At 41.2% G+C, this 20,983-nt stretch overlaps 2 protein-coding genes across 3 annotated transcripts; one reads left to right on the top strand and one right to left on the bottom strand.

Annotated features, from left to right (window-relative positions):
• Positions 1-265: 265 nt before the first annotated feature.
• Positions 266-5,798, bottom strand: galk2 (galactokinase 2). Its single transcript, XM_034588773.1, has 10 exons — positions 5,641-5,798; positions 5,452-5,540; positions 4,538-4,661; positions 4,101-4,194; positions 3,828-3,971; positions 3,602-3,700; positions 3,279-3,431; positions 2,621-2,831; positions 1,804-2,005; positions 266-840 (listed from the first exon to the last, which is right to left on the bottom strand). The coding sequence occupies exons 1-10, from the start codon at positions 5,688-5,690 to the stop codon at positions 636-638; spliced, it is 1,371 nt and encodes a 456-aa protein (XP_034444664.1). The 5' UTR covers positions 5,691-5,798; the 3' UTR covers positions 266-635.
• A 708-nt stretch (positions 5,799-6,506) lies between these two features.
• On the top strand, positions 6,507-20,930 carry cep152 (centrosomal protein 152). 2 transcript variants are annotated; one of them, XM_034587808.1, is made up of 29 exons: positions 6,507-6,918; positions 7,365-7,461; positions 9,822-9,928; positions 10,062-10,122; positions 10,214-10,531; positions 11,043-11,193; positions 11,649-11,789; positions 12,051-12,190; positions 12,577-12,777; positions 12,873-13,020; positions 13,126-13,217; positions 13,314-13,477; positions 13,611-13,812; positions 14,040-14,144; positions 14,228-14,358; positions 14,445-14,573; positions 14,660-14,795; positions 14,885-15,070; positions 15,162-15,398; positions 15,564-15,695; positions 15,782-16,423; positions 16,983-17,058; positions 17,202-17,369; positions 17,453-17,537; positions 18,042-18,112; positions 18,305-18,461; positions 18,550-18,653; positions 18,741-18,747; positions 18,784-20,930. In XM_034587808.1, exons 2-29 carry the CDS (start codon positions 7,375-7,377, stop codon positions 19,574-19,576), a joined length of 4,971 nt encoding a protein of 1,656 aa, XP_034443699.1. In that variant the 5' UTR covers positions 6,507-6,918; positions 7,365-7,374; the 3' UTR covers positions 19,577-20,930. The 2 variants fall into 2 exon arrangements, with proteins under 2 accessions (XP_034443699.1, XP_034443698.1); XM_034587807.1 differs by having other exon boundaries at positions 18,738-18,747.
• Positions 20,931-20,983: the final 53 nt, after the last annotated feature.

The following is a 20,983-nucleotide window of genomic DNA, read 5'->3' as shown; positions in this document are numbered from 1 at the left end:
GAAGAAGCTCAAGGGCGGACGAGCGTGATCCTGTCATCAGGACTTTTCATTCTACATTTCCCCAAAGGCTCACACACCTTTAACTTCACCATCACAACAGCTGAAGAAACATGGCTGAGTAATGCTGTTCCAATGATGCACATGTAAAGCCTGAAAATATTCATCATGTTTAATCTTCATGTTTTTACATCTTCATGTTAACTACATAATGTTGATCCCTCACATGTTAAGAAAAGACGACTGAATGGATTTTATAAAGCACAAATTAAACATGTTATTGTTGTTTTATTTGACATCTGTTTCTCTTTATAAGAAAACATTCTGATGCCAACAATGAGACAGTGATAGAAAATCATTACAAAGAGTCGAACATTTATGATTTAAAAAAAGCATTGTTCCCTAAATTAAAAATATTGCACCAGTGAAGTTCATTTTTGGCCCATTCATTTCCAGATTATCCACAAAGCAGTCAAATGAAACACCAATTTAGGTTTACATTTTGTATCATCTTTATATTTGCAAGTGCCTTCACCTCAAGTGTAAGAAAACAGGGGGTAAAAGAGGCATTCATTTCCCTGGAGCTGTGTATTTGAAACTTATTCATCGCTGTACAAACAGCTTTAGTATGATCCACTTCACTCCAGGAAAACTGCAGCTCCTCCACCCGGCTTTGTCACAAACAAACTTTGTTTTTCCATCGCTGCTCTGCGTGGATCGGGAAGATAGTAAGCCTCTCGAACAGCGTGTAAGAAAGACTCCACCTTCTCATTGGGAACCATGGATACGGCACAGCCGCCCCAGCCTGCCCCCGTCAGCCGGGAGCCCACAGCCCCCGACTTCCTGTAACCAAGACAAACACGAAAAAGCTGTGTTACACGATTTCATGGAGCCAGCCAATTATACCGTTGATGATGTGATCACAAATTTTGGAAGAATGCAAATGTGACAGAAAAGACAGAAACATGGAGAGAGCACGATAAAGACAGCAAGAAAAAATAAATTATGAATCCACTGCACACAGCAGACAGACACAGCTATATTTAATACCGACCAGCCGACACTAAATATACAGAAGATAAGATGTCCACTAACAACATGTTCCTCCAAGTTTTTCTCACTTTAATGTTCATCATCTTAGTTCATTGTGATCACATCTGCTTATTAGCACTAAATACAAAATAGAGCTGAGGCTGATCATCATTAGTTTTGTCTTCGCCTCAGTGAGAGTCATTATACAAACAGGACTCTGCAACAAGAAAAGTCCACAGTAATGGGACATGGCCATGCTTGAAGCTTTTCTAGCTAATTTTGAGCCAGAGTGAGAATGTTGCCATGGAGACCATATTTACAGTGCCTATATTTATACCTATATTTTGTCTGGGTCTTCCCATTGATCCAGATCCAAATTATAATCAGTTATTTCTTGGGTCATCCCTCCGCAAAATGTCATGGAAATCAGTTCCGTGGTTTTTGACAAGACAGAATGATAGACAGACGTGGTGGTCATTGCTGTCATTATGTGGTTTTTGCATTTCTGAGTTTATTCTTTCGTATTAAAAAATAGTTTTTCAGCCTAGAGGCCGGAGTCTCCCAACCGCGGCTCACACTCTGTATTGGGATGCAACAAGTGAGCCACATTCACAATAACATGACCGGAGACTGAAGCAGCTACTTCCAAATAAAGAGCTGCTTTTTATTAGCTAAACCTCTAAAAGGTCGATCAGCTAATGTCTCATTTCATCTTGTGTCCCGATTGTAAATCTGTGAGAAGAATGAGTGCAGAGAGTTTTGGTCTGTACTCACAGACAGATGCCGACCAGCTGATCCAGTTCAGGGCAGCTGCACTCGTACAGGTCCCTGCAGCTCGCATGGCTCTGGTTCATCAGGTCTCCCAGCAGCTGTACGGACTCAGCAGGTTCAGAGTCGCACACGGCCTTGAACTGCAGCACCCGCGCTGCTTCACCGTACACATGCTTGGCTCGCTGGTGCAGCTTAAAGTGCGTCACTGAAACAGAGATATCACAATACCGATGTACAGAAATGTCACTCACTTTAATGTTGATAAAATAAAGTCTGCGATTATCTATAATTTCAATTACTGATCGTGATAAAGATCGTTTTTTAGCCTATAAAATGTGTAAAATAATGAAAAATATATTTTACAAGTTACCAGAAGCCCAAAACAAACAAAAAACATCCTCACAATGAAAGAGCTCATTTTTGGAAATTGGAAAGTTAATTTAGATTTTTTGATAACTGACTCAATAAACTCACCAATCGTCAAAATTGCCATTGATTATCTATCCATCCATTCTCTATACCATTTATCCTTTGAGGGTCACGGAGTTAGCTGGAGCCAATGCTCCCTGACATTGGGTGAGGGTCAGGTCCCCAGTGTTTCACAGGGCCAACATATAGACAAACAACCTTTCACACTCACATTCACACCTAGTTAACTTAAGTGTAGTGTCTGTACCCGGAGAAAACACAGGCAAACACAGGGAGATCTTTCATTGATTAACGTTCTCTGAATCTACTAATCAACCAATTCTTCCAACATTAAATATGATTTAGTTCTGAATCAAAAAGTACACAGATGTTCCTGAGTGCTTTTACTCACTATGCAGAGTGTTAGCGCTCAGCAGCTCTGTGGCGAACTGCTCAGACGTGATGTGCAGCACCTTGCAGATCTCCTCTCGGGTGTACGGCTCAGGATGCAGCACCTCGTCCACCAGAGCCAGCATCTCCTCCAGGGAGGCTCGCAGCTCCTTCTGAGCCTCAGACAGCTTCAGCAGTTTGCTCGAGTCCAGACCCCGCGCCTGTGCCAGCATCTGAGGTCACACCAGCCGGGACATTTTGGATCAAAACTCACTATGATCATGGCCATTTTTTTCCCAGCACGTTCTTGTGTCATGATTTAAATAGCTAAACAGAAGGTTGGTGGTTCCCAATCTGCATTCCCAAGTGTTCTTGTGCAAGATACTAAACCCTAAATTGATGGCTGTGCCTACAGTGTAGGAATGGTGTGATAGATAAAGTGCTGTGTATAGGAGCGCTGTATGAATGGGTGATGCAATATAAATACAGTACATTTACCATTTCACTTTGACTGATTGATTAGTGATATATTGAGATATTGAGTATCAACAACAACAAAATTTAGAAAAATCTGAATATAGAGACATGATAATAAACTTCAATTGTAAAATGTATTTGTCCCCTTTCACATAGACCAGTCCCAGAGTCAGGCTGAGAACCAGTGGTCTGGATCACTGTACCTTTGTGGCGATGCGACACTCCACCACACGGATGTTGTAGTGAGAGGAAGCAGCTTTGTTCATCTCCTTGCAGCAGTTGGAGATCACAAACACGGCGCCATCTGGGAGCTTGACATCAGTGGCCCGCAGAGGCTGGAACTCTATCAGTTTTGCCTGACAGACCATTGAAAAAGTTTTAAAACTAATAAAACAAACTACGTTCAAGTCACTACTTATATGGCAGGGCCTTTGTACCTCAAACATGGTTATATTGTAAATATCAATGGTGTGGATGAACTGGCATTACTTGTTTGACAACATGCACTTAAAGAGAAGCAACGTACGGTTCCTTCCTCAGCCAGGAATGAGATGGACTGGTCCATGCCTCCTCCCTCTGTGCCAATGTAGCACTCACACTTGGCACATATCTCAGCAAGAACCAACTAAAGAAAATACAGATGTTCGTTTTGAATTAGAAATCCACTTTTTTCAGAAATGAACAAATATTTTGTTTACCATGTAGACATGTAGTGTTATGAAATGAAAGGATTCAAAGTTGAAGCATTTTACCTTAGAGAGGGATTTCTGATTTGCCTCCATTGTTACAAGCCCGGCACAACAAACTAAGGCACTGGAGCTGGACAGACCAGAGCTCGGAGGAACGGTTCCATCAACCACACACGACATCCCAGAGAGAGTGATCCCACACTTCTCCTGCTCAGACAAACACAGCCGGAGGGTAAGTTGTAAAACAGAACAAAAAGTATCACGATAAACTGTCATTTCATTACTGTGCTACTAGATTCTTCATTATAAGAGTCAGAAGACTAAAATATGTCTTACCTGGATAGCTTTAACTCCACAGAGAAAATAATAATACCACTTTGGATTGTCCCTGTCTATGGCGATGTCCTCTAAACACGACACAGTGAAATCCCTGCACAGTGAGAAACAACAAGCATTTACTGATAACAATGCTCATGAGGAGGATTATATAGCTGACCAAAAAAAAAAAAAAAAAGCCACTTGAGAGATTCTGAAGCCATTTCCAACGCGTAGTGGTGCAAAAAATAGACGTCCCTGCAGCTGTTTACCTGCGACTCCCAAATATAGACTGAAGGTAGCTATAGTGAATACAATCTCTGCCCTAAGGTGCACAACTGAAGTAGCAGGAGTTATTAGCAATTTACCGCTGACGTCGATTTTAAATAACACTTCAAAACTGACGGCTTCATGTAAAAGTTCAGCACTGGTCTGAATGATGAGTGTTTAAGTCTTACTTGAATTGAGGATTCATGTTGGCCAGCTGGATCTTCCCTGAACTGTTCACTGACACTGCAGTGAGGATATTCTGTTCAATGGCCATTGGAAGCACAGAGTAGCCGCAGTAATCAATGTGCTCTCCTGTTAAACATGAAATAGATGAGGATAAATATTGATGTGTTTACAACTAGTATGAATATGTCTAGACCAAAGCTGGCAATAGCCAATATCAATACATTTGATTATAAAACTACATTTCCCTCAGATGGTTTCTTGGAGCAAACTAAATGCTCTGACACAGTATAGAACATATTAAATTCCTTGAAATTACAGAGAGTAAAAAAGTATTTCATTGCAGATCTTAGGAGCCAACCAGCTGCTCACATGTAGCTGTGGTCTGGGAGGGTCATTACATCAAAGGGAAACTTTTTAATGAGGGAAACTTTTAAAATAGGTTAATAATTAGTAAATAATGGTGAAATCAATAAAGTCATTCATTCATTGTTCATAGATCAGATACATACAATTAAATCAAACTGGTGTCAGATCGTAAAATTCCCTGAACTGCTTCAGTAAGACACTTGCTTTGTTTTTTTTATTATCTTTTAATTCATCAGAAAGCTCCACTCAAATACAGTCTGACCAGACAAATACATTGAGTTTCTTCTTTATGAGCATTTACAGATGCAGACTTCATACATTGTAACGATCTGTAAAACTTAAACAAATTATATTGTTTAAGGCCTTAAAATAATAATTACAATCATTATTAACCAACTCCTTGACTATTAATAAAGCCATTAATTGTAACTTATAAATAACACCATGTTAAAATAAGCATGAGTCCTCATTGACTAAAAGGCTACATCTGTCTAATCCTATTCGACCCTATACAACTGTACAACTAACAAACTATAGAAACAGAAGTTACCTATCAGGTTCACTCTTCCTGGTGCATATGCATAGAAGAGAGGAGATTCTCCATATTTCTTTTCAAAGGTATTCTTCAGGTTTTGCAGCCTGAATGGGAAGAACGACACAAACACAAATCAGCTGATCAACGACTTATCAGAGACACTTTTCTTCCTCTGCATCTCGCACAATGAGCACTAACACTCACCTTTCGTTTCCGGCCAGCTTGGTCTTTAACTTCGGCGGGTTTGTTGCCATTTCTACACTTTTACAGTGACGATGTGCGGAGCTCCGGTCGTCGCACAGCAGAGCTCAGAGCTGTTGGCACATCCTGGTGGTGGTGGTCAGCTGACTGTCACAAGAGGATCCCGGATGTTGAACCGCAGCAGACGAAAACCAGCTGAGCTCAGCAGCAGAGTCTACAACACTTAGACTCTATGAAAGTAACGTAACTGTCCAAGTGTACGATCAACTTTTCAATGAGCAAAAGGAAAAGCTATTCCCCCGAGTTTTCTTTTCTTTTCTCTCCTTTACATTCACGTTATGTATAATTTTTGACATAACCTATGTATATAATGATTTATTTTTCTAACTAATATTGTGTTCTGTATATGATTGTTTATTCAACTGTACTGTCAGCTGGACATTTTCTCTGCTGAGCACTTATCATCAATAATTGTAAATGTACACCTTTGTAAAATAAAGTTGTTCTCTGTCCATTTTTTCTTGATTTTATAATTTTGTACAGACTTGACTGTGTTGTAAAGATCTCAAAGTCAGTGTTGAACATTACTTTCATATTGTACAATATTAATGTTCAAAATGAATCGTACAATAACGCACCGTTTTATTAGCCTGTAGCTGAATATCTGTATGTTCCTAAAGTTATAAGAAGATAAGGGAAAAAAACATCTTTGAAAAAAAAGGATCAAACAAATCAAATGTTTTAAATTATGAAAATATGACGTCAAATATGGGGGGATAATAATATTGATTAACTGTTTATCAAAGTAAGTAAATGCAGTGACTTCATTACCCACAACTACAAAACGTTGTTACCATGGAGACTAGGTAACCTTCGTAGAATCGTGTGCTGGTTTGCCGCTGCTAATGCGCGCGACTTTTCAAAGTGGGCGAGCCTCGGGTTCTTAAAGAAAGAGTCTAACTCCGCTGTTTGTTTCTCTCCTCTCTCCGTCTCCTGCTCGGTTCAATTCACCCTCAGCGGGGTTCAACCTGCACGAGCTCCACGAGAACAACTCTCGTTACCCGACGAGCTCTGCGGACATGTTCAAATATGGTGTTTGTCATGGTTAAACTTTAGTAGTACTCGCTGCTAAGTCAGGCTAACATGGCCAGGTTAGCTAGTTAGCTAGCAGCAGTGCTTTGTAATGTAAACACATGTGTTGCTGGCAGTTAATTCACAGTAACTCCCCTGAAGGAATAAGCAGCTCGACAGAAGAAGCGTCGGCCCCGGTTTGACTGAAAGGTAAGCGTCATGATTTCACACAGGATGTTAAACTGACCGGTCGTGTTCGCTAAGTTGAGACGACACATGATTAGATGTGTGTTTGGCTTTAGATCACAGGGCTGTGGAGTAGGTTGTTTTGTAACGAAGACTTTTAACCCCATACTTTAACTAGAGCCTCACTATGTAATGATGCTTCACCCTAACCACAACCTATAGTTCCCACATCCAGGAGCCCTGCGATCTCACAACATTACACACCAAGAGCAGAGTTCCACATAGTTCCTGATTTCCCTCCATTACTCTGCTTTGTGTCTGTGTCCCCTCACCTGCAGCCTGTGTCCCCTAATCTTCAGGCTCTGTGTCCCCTCACCTGCAGCCTGTGTCCCCTAATCTTCAGGCTCTGTGTCCCCTCACCTGCAGCCTGTGTCCCCTAATCTTCAGGCTCTGTGTCCCCTCACCTGCAGCCTGTGCATCATGTCTATCGACTTTGACAGTGCTGCTCTTCAGACCCAGCATGAGGAGGAGGAGTACGACCAGGAGGACTATGCCAGAGAGCAGGAGGTGCAGTAAACATTCCCAGCTGGAGCGTTGTAGAGATGTTTGGTTAACATGTGTGTTACAGTTATGTGTTTGTACTGTGGTTGTGTGCTGTTGTGATTTTCTTACAGCTATCCGGGTTATTTGAGCTGCGGGAATTCGATTTTCACAAGGTCAAACATCAGCTGTTGTTCAATATGCCAAATTACAGTATATATACAGTGTGTGTGTATATATATATATATATATATATATATATATATATATATATATATATATATATATATATCTATCTCTATCTATCCAGGAGATTTTACAATTGTAGACAGGAAGTTCTTACGGTATTATTTGTCTGTACTTAAGTGATACCAAAATTACTATCACCTCTGCCGGGGGAATAGAGCAATATCTGTAATTATTGTATATAATATATATATAATTTTAATCAGTAGCAATATAACAAAAGTCCCATATACATTGATTATATTGATTATATGTATGATATAGCACATTGAGGAGATATTACACATAAACTTAACATTTGTAAAATATGTTGCTGTTTATCCAGTGTTTAACTCTCTGCCCATAAAGAGGCATTTAAAACCATAATCTTCCCCAAAAGCTAAAATCAGTCTTTAAACTAATGAAAAAACAAAAGACTACAAATTATAATGTGACATTTATCGTTATAATTATCAATATTGACTAATATGACATTTTTATCTCGATGTAATTTCAGGCCATATAACCCAGCAGCCCTACTAATACCTTTGCTCCCTCATAATGTACATTTTAATATCTGTACATTTAGCAAATAATGTTCTCCTTTCAAATCAGTTTTATTTGTATCGCGCTAAATTATAACATACCACAAACGCCACTTTACATAGCAAGGTTGAGACATTCAAGATTTTAGAGAAACCCAACAGTTCCCTCTCCTTTTGAGAACCTTCAATTTATCAGGTTCTTCAGATTTGTGAGTTTGTGTTGTTGTTGTATGGGGAAGCATTTGAGGTGTGCACATGTGAGTTTCACAAGTCTGCCAGCTTCACAGCTTGGGGGGCGTGCTGTGTTATTATCCACGCCTACACATCTGTTGCGCCATAAACTTGAGCTATTATTGGCTCAGAGAAAATGCCTCTTTTCAGGTGTGTCACGGTGAAACTAGCTCTGCCCTGTGGTTTCCCTACTTTCTCTCTATCTAGGTTGCCTTGCTTCTGTGTCTGACCCCACTTCTTCTTGGGTAGAGCAAGCATGAAGAAAGCTGCTTGCTGGATGTCTTGCCTGTTGGCTGCCACACATTAGATTTTGTATTTTAATTCTTAAATGGAATTTTTTCCTTTGGATATAGCCTGCTTATTATTCACATGTTGGCCTAGTGGGACATGATTGTTTCTGCTCCAGTTAACCTTCCTATATGTTTGACAAAACAATGGAGTTCTTTGGGAGCAAAACACAAGAATGCCATTGAGCGCTGACAACATGCCAGGGATGTTTTGGACGGTTCTCACGGACGGTCGTCAGTGCAGAAAGATTAGGTTATGTGGTTATCATGTGGCTTCACAGCTGAAGAAGAATTGCTTCTTCAATCTTTGTTGAATTTGTAAATGGGATAATATGGGTCCTTCTGTTTTGACCACTGTGGAGGATTTGAGGAATATTCGACTGTCGTTATGGGAAGTAAGTGCAAATGGCTGTGCTTGTTCTATCTCACATGGTTGGTTTAAAAGCAAGTGTGTGTGTGTGTGTGTGTGTGTGTGTGTGTGTGTGTGTGTGTGTGTGTGTGTGTGTGTGTGTGTGTGTGTGTGTGTGTGTGTGTGTGTGTGTGTGTGTGTGTGTGTGTGTGTGTGTGTGTGTGTGTGTGTGTGTGTTTCTATTTCTGTTTTCCCTTTTGCCTTTAAGTCAAAGAGCGCAGATGTTTTAACACTGAGAGAACAAGATGTTGATTGTGTAAAGCTTTGTTTTATTTACAGCTGTAACAAGTACCCTCAGTATTGATTAATGTTAAAGTACCATATCCCCACATTTAAGAAGCTTTTATCAGAAATGTATTTTTGATAGATTCATTAATCTGCAACGTTTGCAATTCTTTTGTAACTAATCAAATAATGAAATGTTTTAGCTTTGATTACAGAATGAAGTAAACACACAATAACAAATCAATAGTGCACACTAATAAATAATGAAATATAGTTATATTAAATTTTAACTTTAAAGTAACCACTGATCACTTTGAATCAAAACTCAGACACACCCCCTGACACGCTCTCTTTCTCCGTCTGTTAGGTTAGTGATTTTTTTTATTATTTACAAATCGGTGTTACTTTATAACTCAGTTGCGGAGCAACCATGGTGACTCATTTCCTTGTGCTGTTTTTCCACAGCTGCACAAACTGCTCACAGACCTGCCTGATGACATGCTGGAGGACAGCAGAGACTCCACCCCAGAGCTTGAGTACTCTACCTGCAGCAATAAAAACACCAGGAACAGGTAACACACATGATGATGCTGCAGACACACGAGACATCTCAGATTTGGTGAGGTCTGCCTGTGGTATCAGACAAGCAGCTTCTCCATGAGTCTTTTATAATATAATTCTGATTCCCTTGCCCTCTCTACTCAGCCCACAGTCAACATGGACTCAGCAATGGTCAAATCCTCCAAAGCCAATCTCTCATGAGCAGGTAGAGTTATAGTTTGTTTTTACTAACAGATTATGTTATGAACTTCTAAAGGAGAATAAAAATCCTTCTTACTGTCAATGTCTCTCTGAAGAACTATGACGGTGACTATGATCTGGGCTCTCGTGACGAGTACACTTACGAGGATGTTGCTGATCAGATTAATGGACAGCAGAGGCAACCTCTGCCTCCCACCTGGAACCAGCAGTCAGGGGATCACCAGTTCACCCAAGGAGATTATACGTACACGAGCATGGGCACAGATAAATCTATAGAGACCAATGACTTCTCCACAGAGTATGAGTCTAAACCATATTCTCAAGAATCTAATAACCACGTGGAATGTAACGGAGACGGAGGATACAGAGACGTGCAAAACCATGGGGACCAAAATACCAGAAACCAATTTCAGGTGAGTGGACTGTTTCATCAGTGCAAACCGCCAATGTAACGCTAGGGTTTTACATGTGTCGTATTAAGAATAAAAAGTTTCAATGTTTTGATACTTTATAGCAGGGATAGCTTCTCTTGTTCTTTAAAGTGTCCTAGAAATTTAAGGACATGCTTTCTATCTATTCTCAGAGTAAAAACAATGTCCCACAGAACGTCTATTAGTTATCATGTCCTATAATTATTTTTATAAATAATAATAGAAATATTGTTTTTAACTGTTCCAGTCACTAGTCTCCATTTTTTCATTTGAATCCAAAATAATCTTGCTTGTCCTTGAATTCATATTGTACATTATTTTTTCTTTAATAATTCAAAAATGATGTTTTTAATATCCGGAAGCTTGTATTTTGTGCAGTTATGAAGTTTTGTTATATTGACTCAGTCAATTGTTATATATATATATAGATATATATTTGTGTTTCAAACATTCTCCGTCTTCGTTTTGTGTCTTTGTTTCTCTGAATTTGAAGCCTGGAGCTGGAGACAATGTTGCCAATCAGTACAAGGCCAGTTACAATCCTCACCATCCTGCCCACCAGCCAAAGATGTTTAACCCACAGGTCGCTCGCCAAGGCGCTCAGTTTGACCTTCTGCAGAGAGAATTCCTCGACTCGACACAACGTGAGTGTTACAGTCTTGATTTACAGTTGAGTTGTTCTGTGGACCAACCATACAAACTAACACGGGGTTTAACCATGGTTTCATTTTACCTTTGAGATGTGTCTCCTCCAGACTGAACAAATTTACCTGAACTACTGCAGAATAATCTGAAGGGAAAATCTGTGCTCGGTGTTTAGTGACTTCTTTAAAATCCTTGTGTAGAAGCAATAAAGATTCAGGGTTTAATGACTCTGAAACCTGAAATCAAAACTGTGATACAAATAGACCTAAACAGACATAACGACATGGAGCCCTTGATTAATCCCAGTTTCCTACAGTGAAACTGGAGACCCAAATTGTAGTTGTACAATATACCCCCTCTCAAATGACATAGAGATATTAAATATCTTCCTCGCTGTTTAAATAAGGGGTTGATGTTTGATTTGTTGTATTTACATTGTTGTGCTGTGTTTCAGAAACTTCTGACCGGGAGCAACTCGCTCAGCTGCAGATTTTAAACAAAGCTCAGCAGAGACAAATTGAAGACTTGGAGCAAAAACTGGAAGATTCAAGGCGTAATATGAGATACATCGAGCATCAGTTTGCAATTGTCAAAGGTATGTTTGAACAGTTTGTACCTGCAAAATGGGGGGTGGGCTTTGCCTTTCACTTCACTGCAGAACATAACTCATAGTTTATTGAGATTGATAGAATAAAATAAGATCACACATCTTTACTCATTCATCTGCCCCCTTGTGGCCGTTGAGTGGGTTTGTGCTATCTATAGAATCGGTGAATCCTGCACTGGCCTGTTGTATCCTTATTTTTGTTGGATGTGCTGCTCACGGGGGCATTGTCATTTTTCTTATCATCAATAGATGAAAAGGATGGCCTAGCAATCAGTCTAAAGGAATCAAGTCGATTGGTTGAAGAGGTAAAGGAGCAAGAGGTGCAGATGAAAAATAAAGTGAAGGCTATGGAGCAGCAAATACAGGTCCTTACTGAGAGAGACCATGAGGTGAGTTCTGTGCTGACACACTCCACTGTTCAACCACATCATAAGTGTTTAAAGCAAAATACAAGATGGTGTGTAATATACTAGGTTATCTGTAATTTCTTTAGGCTTGTTGCGGTAGATTAGTCAGATATATGTAAAAACTACAACAATCTTTATCAGCCAAGTTCAGCTTATGGAAGAAATAAAGAAGGAAAAGACAATAATCAGTCATACAGTATTTATTTAATGCCTTTGAAAGTACTGTCAGCTTCAAACCTTTCAAATTAAAATCCGATCAAATAATCAAAATAATGTGCAGAGCTTACTGAAACAAGGAAAGAGTGTTAATATTTACAGTGAAAGTTTTGATTAAAGACTTTTGTACAATAGTTTTACTTTGTTTGCAGAACCTGAGGAAGCAGAGGGTGGCGGACGCGGCAGTGGACAGCATGAAGCAGCAGATGTTGGAGCTTTGTCGTTCCGACACCCTGTCCAGAGTGCGAGAGCAGCACGACCGGGACCTTACCATCATCAGAGAACAGCATGACGTTGCACTGTTAACCCTGAAGCAGAAGATGGACTCTTCTTCTCAGGCTCTGCATGAACAGGTCTGTGGTTTTTCTGAGATTAATGTGTCAACAGGCTGTTCATCAGACATTGTCATAAGACATAAACATTAACGGCTTTGTATTGATCCTTCCAGACTGATTTCAGTCAGAGGGTACGAGAGCAGGTGAAGCAGCTGGAGTGCCAGAGAGAGGAGGAGCAACTTGAGAGGGCGAGAGTCATCAACGGCCTCACTCAGCGACTGGAGGAGAGTCAGCATCAATGTGCTAAGCTACTGCAGACAAGTGAGTGAAGGCGACTGTTTGTGGACATTAATTAACTTCTATGCTCATATCTTTACTTTGCTCAATACTAATTGATATCTTTTTATCCACTATGGTTTTCTTCAGCCTCAGTGCAGGAGATGAGTCAGGTGCAAATTAAACTTCAACAGACTCAATCAGCCAAGGCTCTGACTGAAAACATGAACAAAGCTTTGCAGGTTTGCGCTCTCATTTTTCTGCCACAAATGAAACCACTCTGAAAACATTTAACATGCAAATTAAATCTTTTTTATTTTGACATGTTTACCCTGAAGGAGGACCTGGCCGATTTGAAGGAGCAGATCACTATGTATGAATCTGCTGTGAAACATGGCGTAATTGCGTTAGATCTGAACAGTGACTGGGATCATCAGCTGTCTGACTCCTGTGTGGATTTAGGATTAAAGAAAATGAGCAAGAAAAATGGAATCCTCCAAAGGTACACTGGAATCATTATAGGGCCTCTGATTATCTTCACAGCCTGTGTCCTTTTGTCTTTGTGCAATGAGTGCAAGTATTTACTGTGAAACAACAAATTTCTAACTTTGTTACTTTCCCTTCTGTTTCATCAGCCCGGCCTTGGCTCATCTGTCAGACTCCAAGCTGCCCAAGGACGAGGCTTCGCGGCTGCTGCGTGTGGAGATGCAACGCTGTCTGAGTAGTCTGAAAGGGAAGCGGCAAAAAATCACTCAGCTGCAGGGGGAGCTTCAGCACTGTCAGAGCCAAGTAAATGAACTCAGCAGTCAGTTAGAAGAAGCCAAGCTGAGCTCTTCGGTAAGGACTCGCCCTGTATAAACACACGCTAGATCTAATATTGAACTGCTGACAATTAAGGTGGATGAGGAACCTATTAAAACCATTTTCCATGACACACACACAAGAATAGGGAACTAAAACTTGGTATAAGTCGCATGGTACAAATACATTGTAATAGATGAAATAGCTCTAATATGTACCGTGATCATAAAAACTATCTTTTAAAAACTACTTTATGTCCACAGGTCAGAGAGAAAAGTCAGATGAAACCTCTCGACATGACTGGAGAGTCTCACAAAGAGTTGGTGAAACTACAGGAAGATAAGAAACACTTGCAGGAACAAGTGGAGGTTTGTGGCAGTTGGTATTCTCATTATTTTTGTTCTTACTTTTTGCACTAAATATTGAAAGACTTCTTCTGTGTTCATTTTAGATGCTAGAGAAAAAGAATCAAGAGCTGAAACAGAGTGAGGAGAAGGTGAGGTGTGCCAACGCAGAGCTGTGCTCTAAGATGAGGGAGATGATCCAGGAGCTGGACCAAGAAAAGCAGGAGGCTGCTCAGAGGTGAAACACAGAGGGATGCTAATCACATACTGCTTATATTATCTATTGTATTGATTCATGTAGGCAATCTCTGTTTCTTCATGTAGATCTGAACGGATTCATCAGCAGTACAGGGATGACGTAGTGAACAGGGTCCAAACTGAGCTCATGCTGGAACATGATGCTCAGGTTGAACAGCTGACTGCGCAGCACCTGCAGCAGATCCAACAGTTACAGTACGTCCTCAGACCCTGACACTGAGAATCCAAGTCAACTGTAAACCTTTGCAACTTGTTAATAGTGTTTGTGTCTTCCTGTACAGGACCCAGCTATCTGAGGCCAATGATAAGATGTTGGCTGTACAAGAATGTTATATATCTGTCTGCAAAGAGAAAGACATGGTCGAAGAAGGAATACACAACAGGGAGAAGGAGGAGGCTTTGATCAGAAATATTGAGGTAAGAAAATAAAAGATCCTATAATGTGTATGAGAAATCACACAAAATCAACATTGAAGCATTTATGATTGATTGGGTTTTATTCCCAGCAAAAAATGAGAGAGGAGAGTGTTTCAGCTGTGGAGAAGCTTAGGTCGGAGCTGGATGCTCAGCATCAGGCCTCAGTAAACCAACTGAAAGCTCTCTGGTCCAAACAGAAGGAGGCTGAGATCCAGCAGCAGGTGAACTCTCATGTAGCCTCAGCCAAGGCTGCGTGTAGGGAGGAAGTGGAAAAAGTATGATTCCCTACAATCCCTGTCAGCTCCCTGATCTCCCAAATGAGAATTTCATCTCTGACCTGAATGTTTTTCTCCTGCTTTTGTGTAGATGGAGGAGGAAAGGAGGGAGAAGCACAGAGAGACTGCTGAGGTAACCTGTCAGACAGAGGAGGACGAGGGCATCAGTGAGACGACTACTCCTGAGGAGTTGGACTCCAGGCTCAGCGCCCTGAAACAACAGCTGCAACTGGAGGCTGACAAAGTCAAACGTAAGGCTGTGGAGGAGGCCAGGAAACAAGTCCAGAGAGAGCTTCAGGAGAATCATCTGGAGGACATGGCTAAGCAGGTCACTGAGTTCTCTTTATAATACATCTGCTTTATCTTATAGTTTTGTATGGGTGGGACCAATTGGAAACAACAAACCAATACCACTGTACTTGGTTATTTTAATGCTATTTTCTACTTTGTGTTATACATGTATAATTCTTATACATCTGTGTTGGTGTAACAGGTTGAAGGTGCAGTGACCAGGGCCTACAATCGCTGGATCGAGGATTTGACTTCATTACCAGAATATCAAGCCTCTCTCCAAACAGAGAAAGAGAAATGGGAAGAACTGCAAGAAAAACACACTGAACAACAAGTATGATGTTTTCTATCTTTGAGTAAAACAAATATTGTCATCTGGCTTTTCTGTTGTGATCATGTATAATCCTTTAAATGTTCCAGGTGTCCCAGGCTCTGAGGGCGGCAGAGGAGCATTGGCATAAGAAACACAAGAACCAGCAGGAGGAGCAGAGCTCTGGAGCGCAGAGGCTGGAGGAGCTACAAGAGGAGGTGCTGACACTCCAGTGCCAGGTGGAGCAAGTGAGGAGAGCACAAGCTGCCCTGATGAAGGCCGAGCTGGCCGGAGCTAGAGCGGTCTGGAACAGAGACAAACAGCAGGAGATCTCCGTCATTCAGTTCCGCAGTGAGCAGGTGTATCACACCAAGCTGCAAGAGCAACACAAGAAGCTGGAGCAGGCCAGAGAGGACGCTGAGCTCCAGAAGAAGGAGCTGCTCCTGCAGATGGAGGCCAAGCTTCAGGAGACTCTGAGGGTCCGAGAAGAGGAGTGGAGATGTCGGCACGCTGAGAGTGAGCTGACTCAGAGACAGCAGATGAGGGAGGAACTGTTGGCAGAGCTTCAATCTGCAATGGCACATGTCCAGGCACAACTTCTTGGAGATCCCAAAACTGATCAGCAGGGCACTGAAAACACCAGGAGGACCAGCGAGGCCGCAGCAGAGACAACAATAACACAGGTCCTCCAAACATCCTGCAAAGACGTGGTCAGCAGGGCGATATCCCAGACCAAGAAGGAGTGGAAGAAAGTGAGTTGTTATTGGGTTATCTGTCGTCTAATGATGAATGGAGTGGTGTAATCTGTGAAGGATTTAGGAGGATGTGTTGCGAAATTATTAATTTGCTGAATCTACATCAAAACAAAGGTTGTTGCCAAACACCGAGTGCTGCCATGGTTATATGCTGCTCCAATCACTTGTCAATATTTCCCTCCACCATTGTCAGCATTAGACAAAAACTACTGGATGGATTAACACCAAACATGGTGGAATAATGAGGTACAATTCTGGGAAGAGCCAATCCAATTTTGGTTCAGATCCGGATCAGGGGGTGGATCCAGGATTTTTTTTTCACTTTGAACATTGAGCGATAGGACATTGTTTATGTTTAACAGCAGGAACAAGCAGGACCATTTAAGAGATTGGTTTCTATGAGTCTGTGAAATGTGGTGCCGTTTGATGGTGTTCAAGGGGACTGTCAGGCCTTGGCGGAGGTCTGTGCTCTACTGAGTGCCATTGTTTTCTCTGATTGTGTCTGTGACGCGGTGCTATGTTTGAGTTGCTTCATGGTTTCATTTCTGTCCTTCAGATCAGTGAGGAGAGACTCATCCGTGTGTTAAAAGAAACACAGAAACAACATGAACAAGAAATGGACAAAATGCTGAGTATGTCATGTGTCTCCACTTCACATGGCATTGGGAAACATTTGTACTTTATTCATTTGAGATTCAGTATTAACAGATTTGATTAGACCTTATAAAAGTTCCCATCGACAAATGTACTCAACGATATTGTCCACGTTGTCCAGGCTCTTTGTCGCAGAGGAAGGAGTCGGCTCGCTGCAGGAAGGAGTGCTCTGAGACTTCAAGCAAACTGCAGAAGAAGAACCAGGAGCTCCAGAGACACTTGGAGAAAGCCTGCCGTCAACTCCAGCTCAGTGTTCGAGGACACAAAACCACAGTGCAGCGCCTCAAAGGTACATGTTTTTCTATGCATTTCAAATGTATTACTCAACTACATCTGTGCCTCTGTGTTGATGAGATGCCTCATCTCTCGTAGACGAGCATGAGCACAGCTTACAGAAGGCGAAGGAGGAACATCTGCAGCAGCTGGAAGAAGTGAAGAAAGCCAAAGAATCCTCAGGGTTTGTGCTGTTTTTATCATCTTTATTCTAATTTAGTTTCTCGGACTGTATGGTTACCATTTATCTGTTGTATACAAAAATATGTCAAAAAATAATCACTTTCTATTTTTAATCAAATACCTTGCAGTATTTTATTGCAGTAATTTGCAAAACCCATCTTCTCCTAGTTTATAAAATATATCAATCTGCCTTCATTTGAGTGATGTGATGTTATCAGACATTTAATCCTATTCAGTTACAAATTGAGACAAAGTAAAGCAAATGGCTGCCACAAATCATCCAGTCAGATTAGAGTTGTGCAGATATTTAGTATTAGTAGAAAATTGTATGTAACTTGAAACTGAAAATAATAGATTTAAACTAGAGGCTTTTTTTGATGTGTGGATTAAATTAATTTCTTAAGTTTCAGGATGAGGATGGTGTTGGTAACATTCATAGATGACATTAGTTGTGTTTATGAATTTCAGTTGAACAATACCAACAGATTTAATGTTCTTGTTGCAGGAGTTCTGATCTTCAGCAAGGCCTGGATGAGATGAAGCAGCAATATTTGATGACTGTAGAAAAGATCAGAGGTTTGTTATCATTCATGGATTTATAATTTTTTTGTAGGGGGGTATCTGTGTGGAGTTCAATAATTCTTACGCACACCAGCATTAATAAGTGGTAAATTTACAATATTACACCTGTGATGGAAGGAGTCAGTGCTCACACACAGATTTACATCAAACTCACAGCCTGTGATTGTGTTTTTTTTTGTATGACAGAGGACATGCTGCGTTACCTCCAGGAGAGTCGGGAGCGAGCAGCAGAGATGATCCGCATGGAGGTGCAGAGGGAGCGACAGGACACGGCCAGAAAGATGCGGCTTTATTATCTGACCTGTCTGCAGGAGCTACTGGACGATGGAGGAAAACCCACAGGGCAAGACTCCATACTTGTTTGTTAAAGTTTGTGTGCTTGCTTCATCATGGCTCCTCAGGCTAACTGTATTGATCCTCATGTTCTGCAGAGCTGAAAAGAAAATAATGAATGCTGCAAGCAAGCTGGCGGCCATGGCTAAAGTGCTAGAGACGCCTGTCCGAGGTAAATCTGGAAAGAACTACAGTTTACCAAGTGAGTCCTGTTGTACAGAGCTGTGTTACTGTGGATTATTCTCTCAAAATATCAATGTTTTGATGATCTGTGTTTTGTTTTTAGCAGATTGTTCAACTACTGTATCCACTGTTGGTTGCCCTCCAGTTCGAAACGCAGCTTTCAACATGAACCCGTCGACCCTTCCCGAGCTTCCTGACATCAGAGCAGAGGAGAGAAGAGAAAAGACGTCAGCTGACCAAGAGCAGAAAGCAGCTGCTGCAGACAGGATTAAACCTTTGAGCCACCAGGACAGTTCCACATCTGGGAAGGAGGCGGCCCCAGAGGACGCAGCCACGAAACCAAACCAAACCCAAACTTCTGCTCGCACGAACCCTCTCTCCAACAAAACGTCCAAACAGACGACCTCTTCGCATCACATGGCGCCTCCATCCCAGGTGAACTCAGTCGGTGCGTCTGCGAGGAGCAAGAGCAGGGAGCTGTACCTGCAGGGAGCCGACTACCACCCCGACTCAGAGCAACAGAGCAAAGCTTTTCTCGTCCATGAGGCTCCTGTGAGAGGTGAGAAACACACGGACTGGAGCATGACCAGCAGCGACTCAGATAGAAGCTTCCCAGTTCCCCGACTCTCTTTCTCAGGGAGGAAAGTAGAACCTGTGAAGCCGTTTTCCGTCTCTGTGACAGGGGCCAGCGACTTTAAAGAGTTCGGTGGTCTCTCCCCGGATGCGTCCGACCTGACAGTTTATAATGAAATCACCAAGAAGATGCCTCAAACCCAGACTTTAAACTTTCCCAGTGTGAAGATAAGTAGCCACAGAGAGCCCACCCCTGGCTCTGAGGCTGAGCAGCAGCAAAGAGTTGCTTCCAGGCCTCTGTTTTCCGAGCTGAGGCAGCGGCAGCAGGACAGCGGCTTTGAAAGTCCCTTATACCAACAAAAATACTAAGTGTAGAGGCAGATATGAGGGGAAATATGAAGTAGTCAAAACTGACTGGATGATTTCACTTACATTACCAAATAGTGCCTTCAATACAGTGTACACAGTTTACATGAGTGTAGAACGTTTGTCTTTTAAGTTGATTGCAGTGTTTTTATGTCTGTGTTGTGTTAAGATCGTTAAAGGAATAGTTTGACATATTGGCGAACACATTTAATCACTCCCTTGTTGAGTTGGATGAGAAAGTTGATACTAGTATGTTTGTAAGCTAAACATGAAGCTACAGTGAGCAGCTGGTTAACTTGGTTAACAAGATTCAATGAGAAAATGAGCTGAAAAGTGAGCTGCAGAGGAGCAGGTGGGTGGATTCTGTTCACTTCGTGTGTTCCCCCCGCTTTCATTTCATTTGTGCTTTTTCATTCTTGCTAATATTCAACATTCAACTGTCGACAAGAAACAAACATACATATTTGTCAATAATGTCAAACTATTTCTTTTAATGTAAAAGAACCAGAGTTTCTCTCTGGTTTGTACGATCTGTCACCTCAGGCAACACTCCAAAACCGTTTCTCTTTTTCTCTTTCTCCATCACATTTCAGTCCCGTTTTAAATAAACCGCAGCTGCAGGTCTGTCCTGAAACGCTGCCAGCACCGTGCTGCTCTTCACATCCTCAGCAGGAGCAGCAGAAACTGTGAGATTAGTTAGTGCTCAGTGTCTTTGCTGTCTCACTGTTTGCCCGAGAGATTTGATAAACACAGCCGTGATAAGATAGTTAGTTAGTTATGAATATCAGTGTTACCTGATGGAGGTTAATGTCCATGAGTGTTCAGGTGTTTCTTTCCTGATATACCTTACACGTACATCAGGGGTTTGTGCACTTTGAAAAGAATGTCTTCAGGTCTAAAGTCGCAGCTCTGCCCACCATGAATTGGAACCTGTGACACCTTGCATGAGAGACGCTGGCAGCTCACCTCCATAAACGCACTGAGTGTTAGATAAAGTCAACGTCTACTCAAAGCTTATGTCACAGTTTTTTTTCAATCTTTCTCCAAGACTTAGATTTTAGTTTGTTTTAGGTTTTTATATTTTGTAAATATGTTTGTCTTATTAATGTCATGCTGTGCATAGATTATGAATGTTTTATATTTATATATATTGCTTTATTTCACTTGAATAAATCTTATCATTTTCTTGCAAATTAAGAGAATAATTCTTTTGTGAAGCAAACCCTGTTGTTGTGAATCTAAACTATTGTTTATACAAGAGATGAGTCCTTGTTAGTGTTTGTTTGTTTGTTTGTTTGTTTGTTAGCAGGATTACCAAACACAACTGAGCAATTTTTCATGAAACTCAGTGAAAGGATGGGGAAAAAATCCATAATATTTTGCCACAGATCTGCACAAAGACAGAGATCC

Source organism: Hippoglossus hippoglossus, chromosome 6, assembly GCF_009819705.1.
Source record: "Hippoglossus hippoglossus isolate fHipHip1 chromosome 6, fHipHip1.pri, whole genome shotgun sequence".
In the NCBI taxonomy this organism is placed as follows: Eukaryota; Metazoa; Chordata; class Actinopteri; order Pleuronectiformes; family Pleuronectidae; genus Hippoglossus; species Hippoglossus hippoglossus.
The sequence above is the reverse complement of the archived record's forward strand: the minus strand, read 5'-3'. Positions and strand labels throughout refer to the sequence as shown.

Excerpts from the sequence above, each read along its gene's own strand:
- galk2 (XM_034588773.1), bottom strand. The coding sequence starts at position 5,690 with ATGGCAACAAACCCGCCGAAGTTAAAGACCAAGCTGGCCGGAAACGAA. Across the intron at positions 3,432-3,601 it reads TCCTGGCTGAGGAAGGAACC|GCAAAACTGATAGAGTTCCA; the intron begins GTACGTTGCTTC and ends ATGGTCTGTCAG. Across the intron at positions 2,006-2,620 it reads GAGCGCTAACACTCTGCATA|TGACGCACTTTAAGCTGCAC; the intron begins GTGAGTAAAAGC and ends TCTCTGTTTCAG.
- cep152 (XM_034587807.1), top strand. The coding sequence starts at position 7,375 with ATGTCTATCGACTTTGACAGTGCTGCTCTTCAGACCCAGCATGAGGAG. Across the intron at positions 7,462-9,821 it reads ACTATGCCAGAGAGCAGGAG|CTGCACAAACTGCTCACAGA; the intron begins GTGCAGTAAACA and ends GTTTTTCCACAG. Across the intron at positions 11,790-12,050 it reads TCAGTTTGCAATTGTCAAAG|ATGAAAAGGATGGCCTAGCA; the intron begins GTATGTTTGAAC and ends TATCATCAATAG.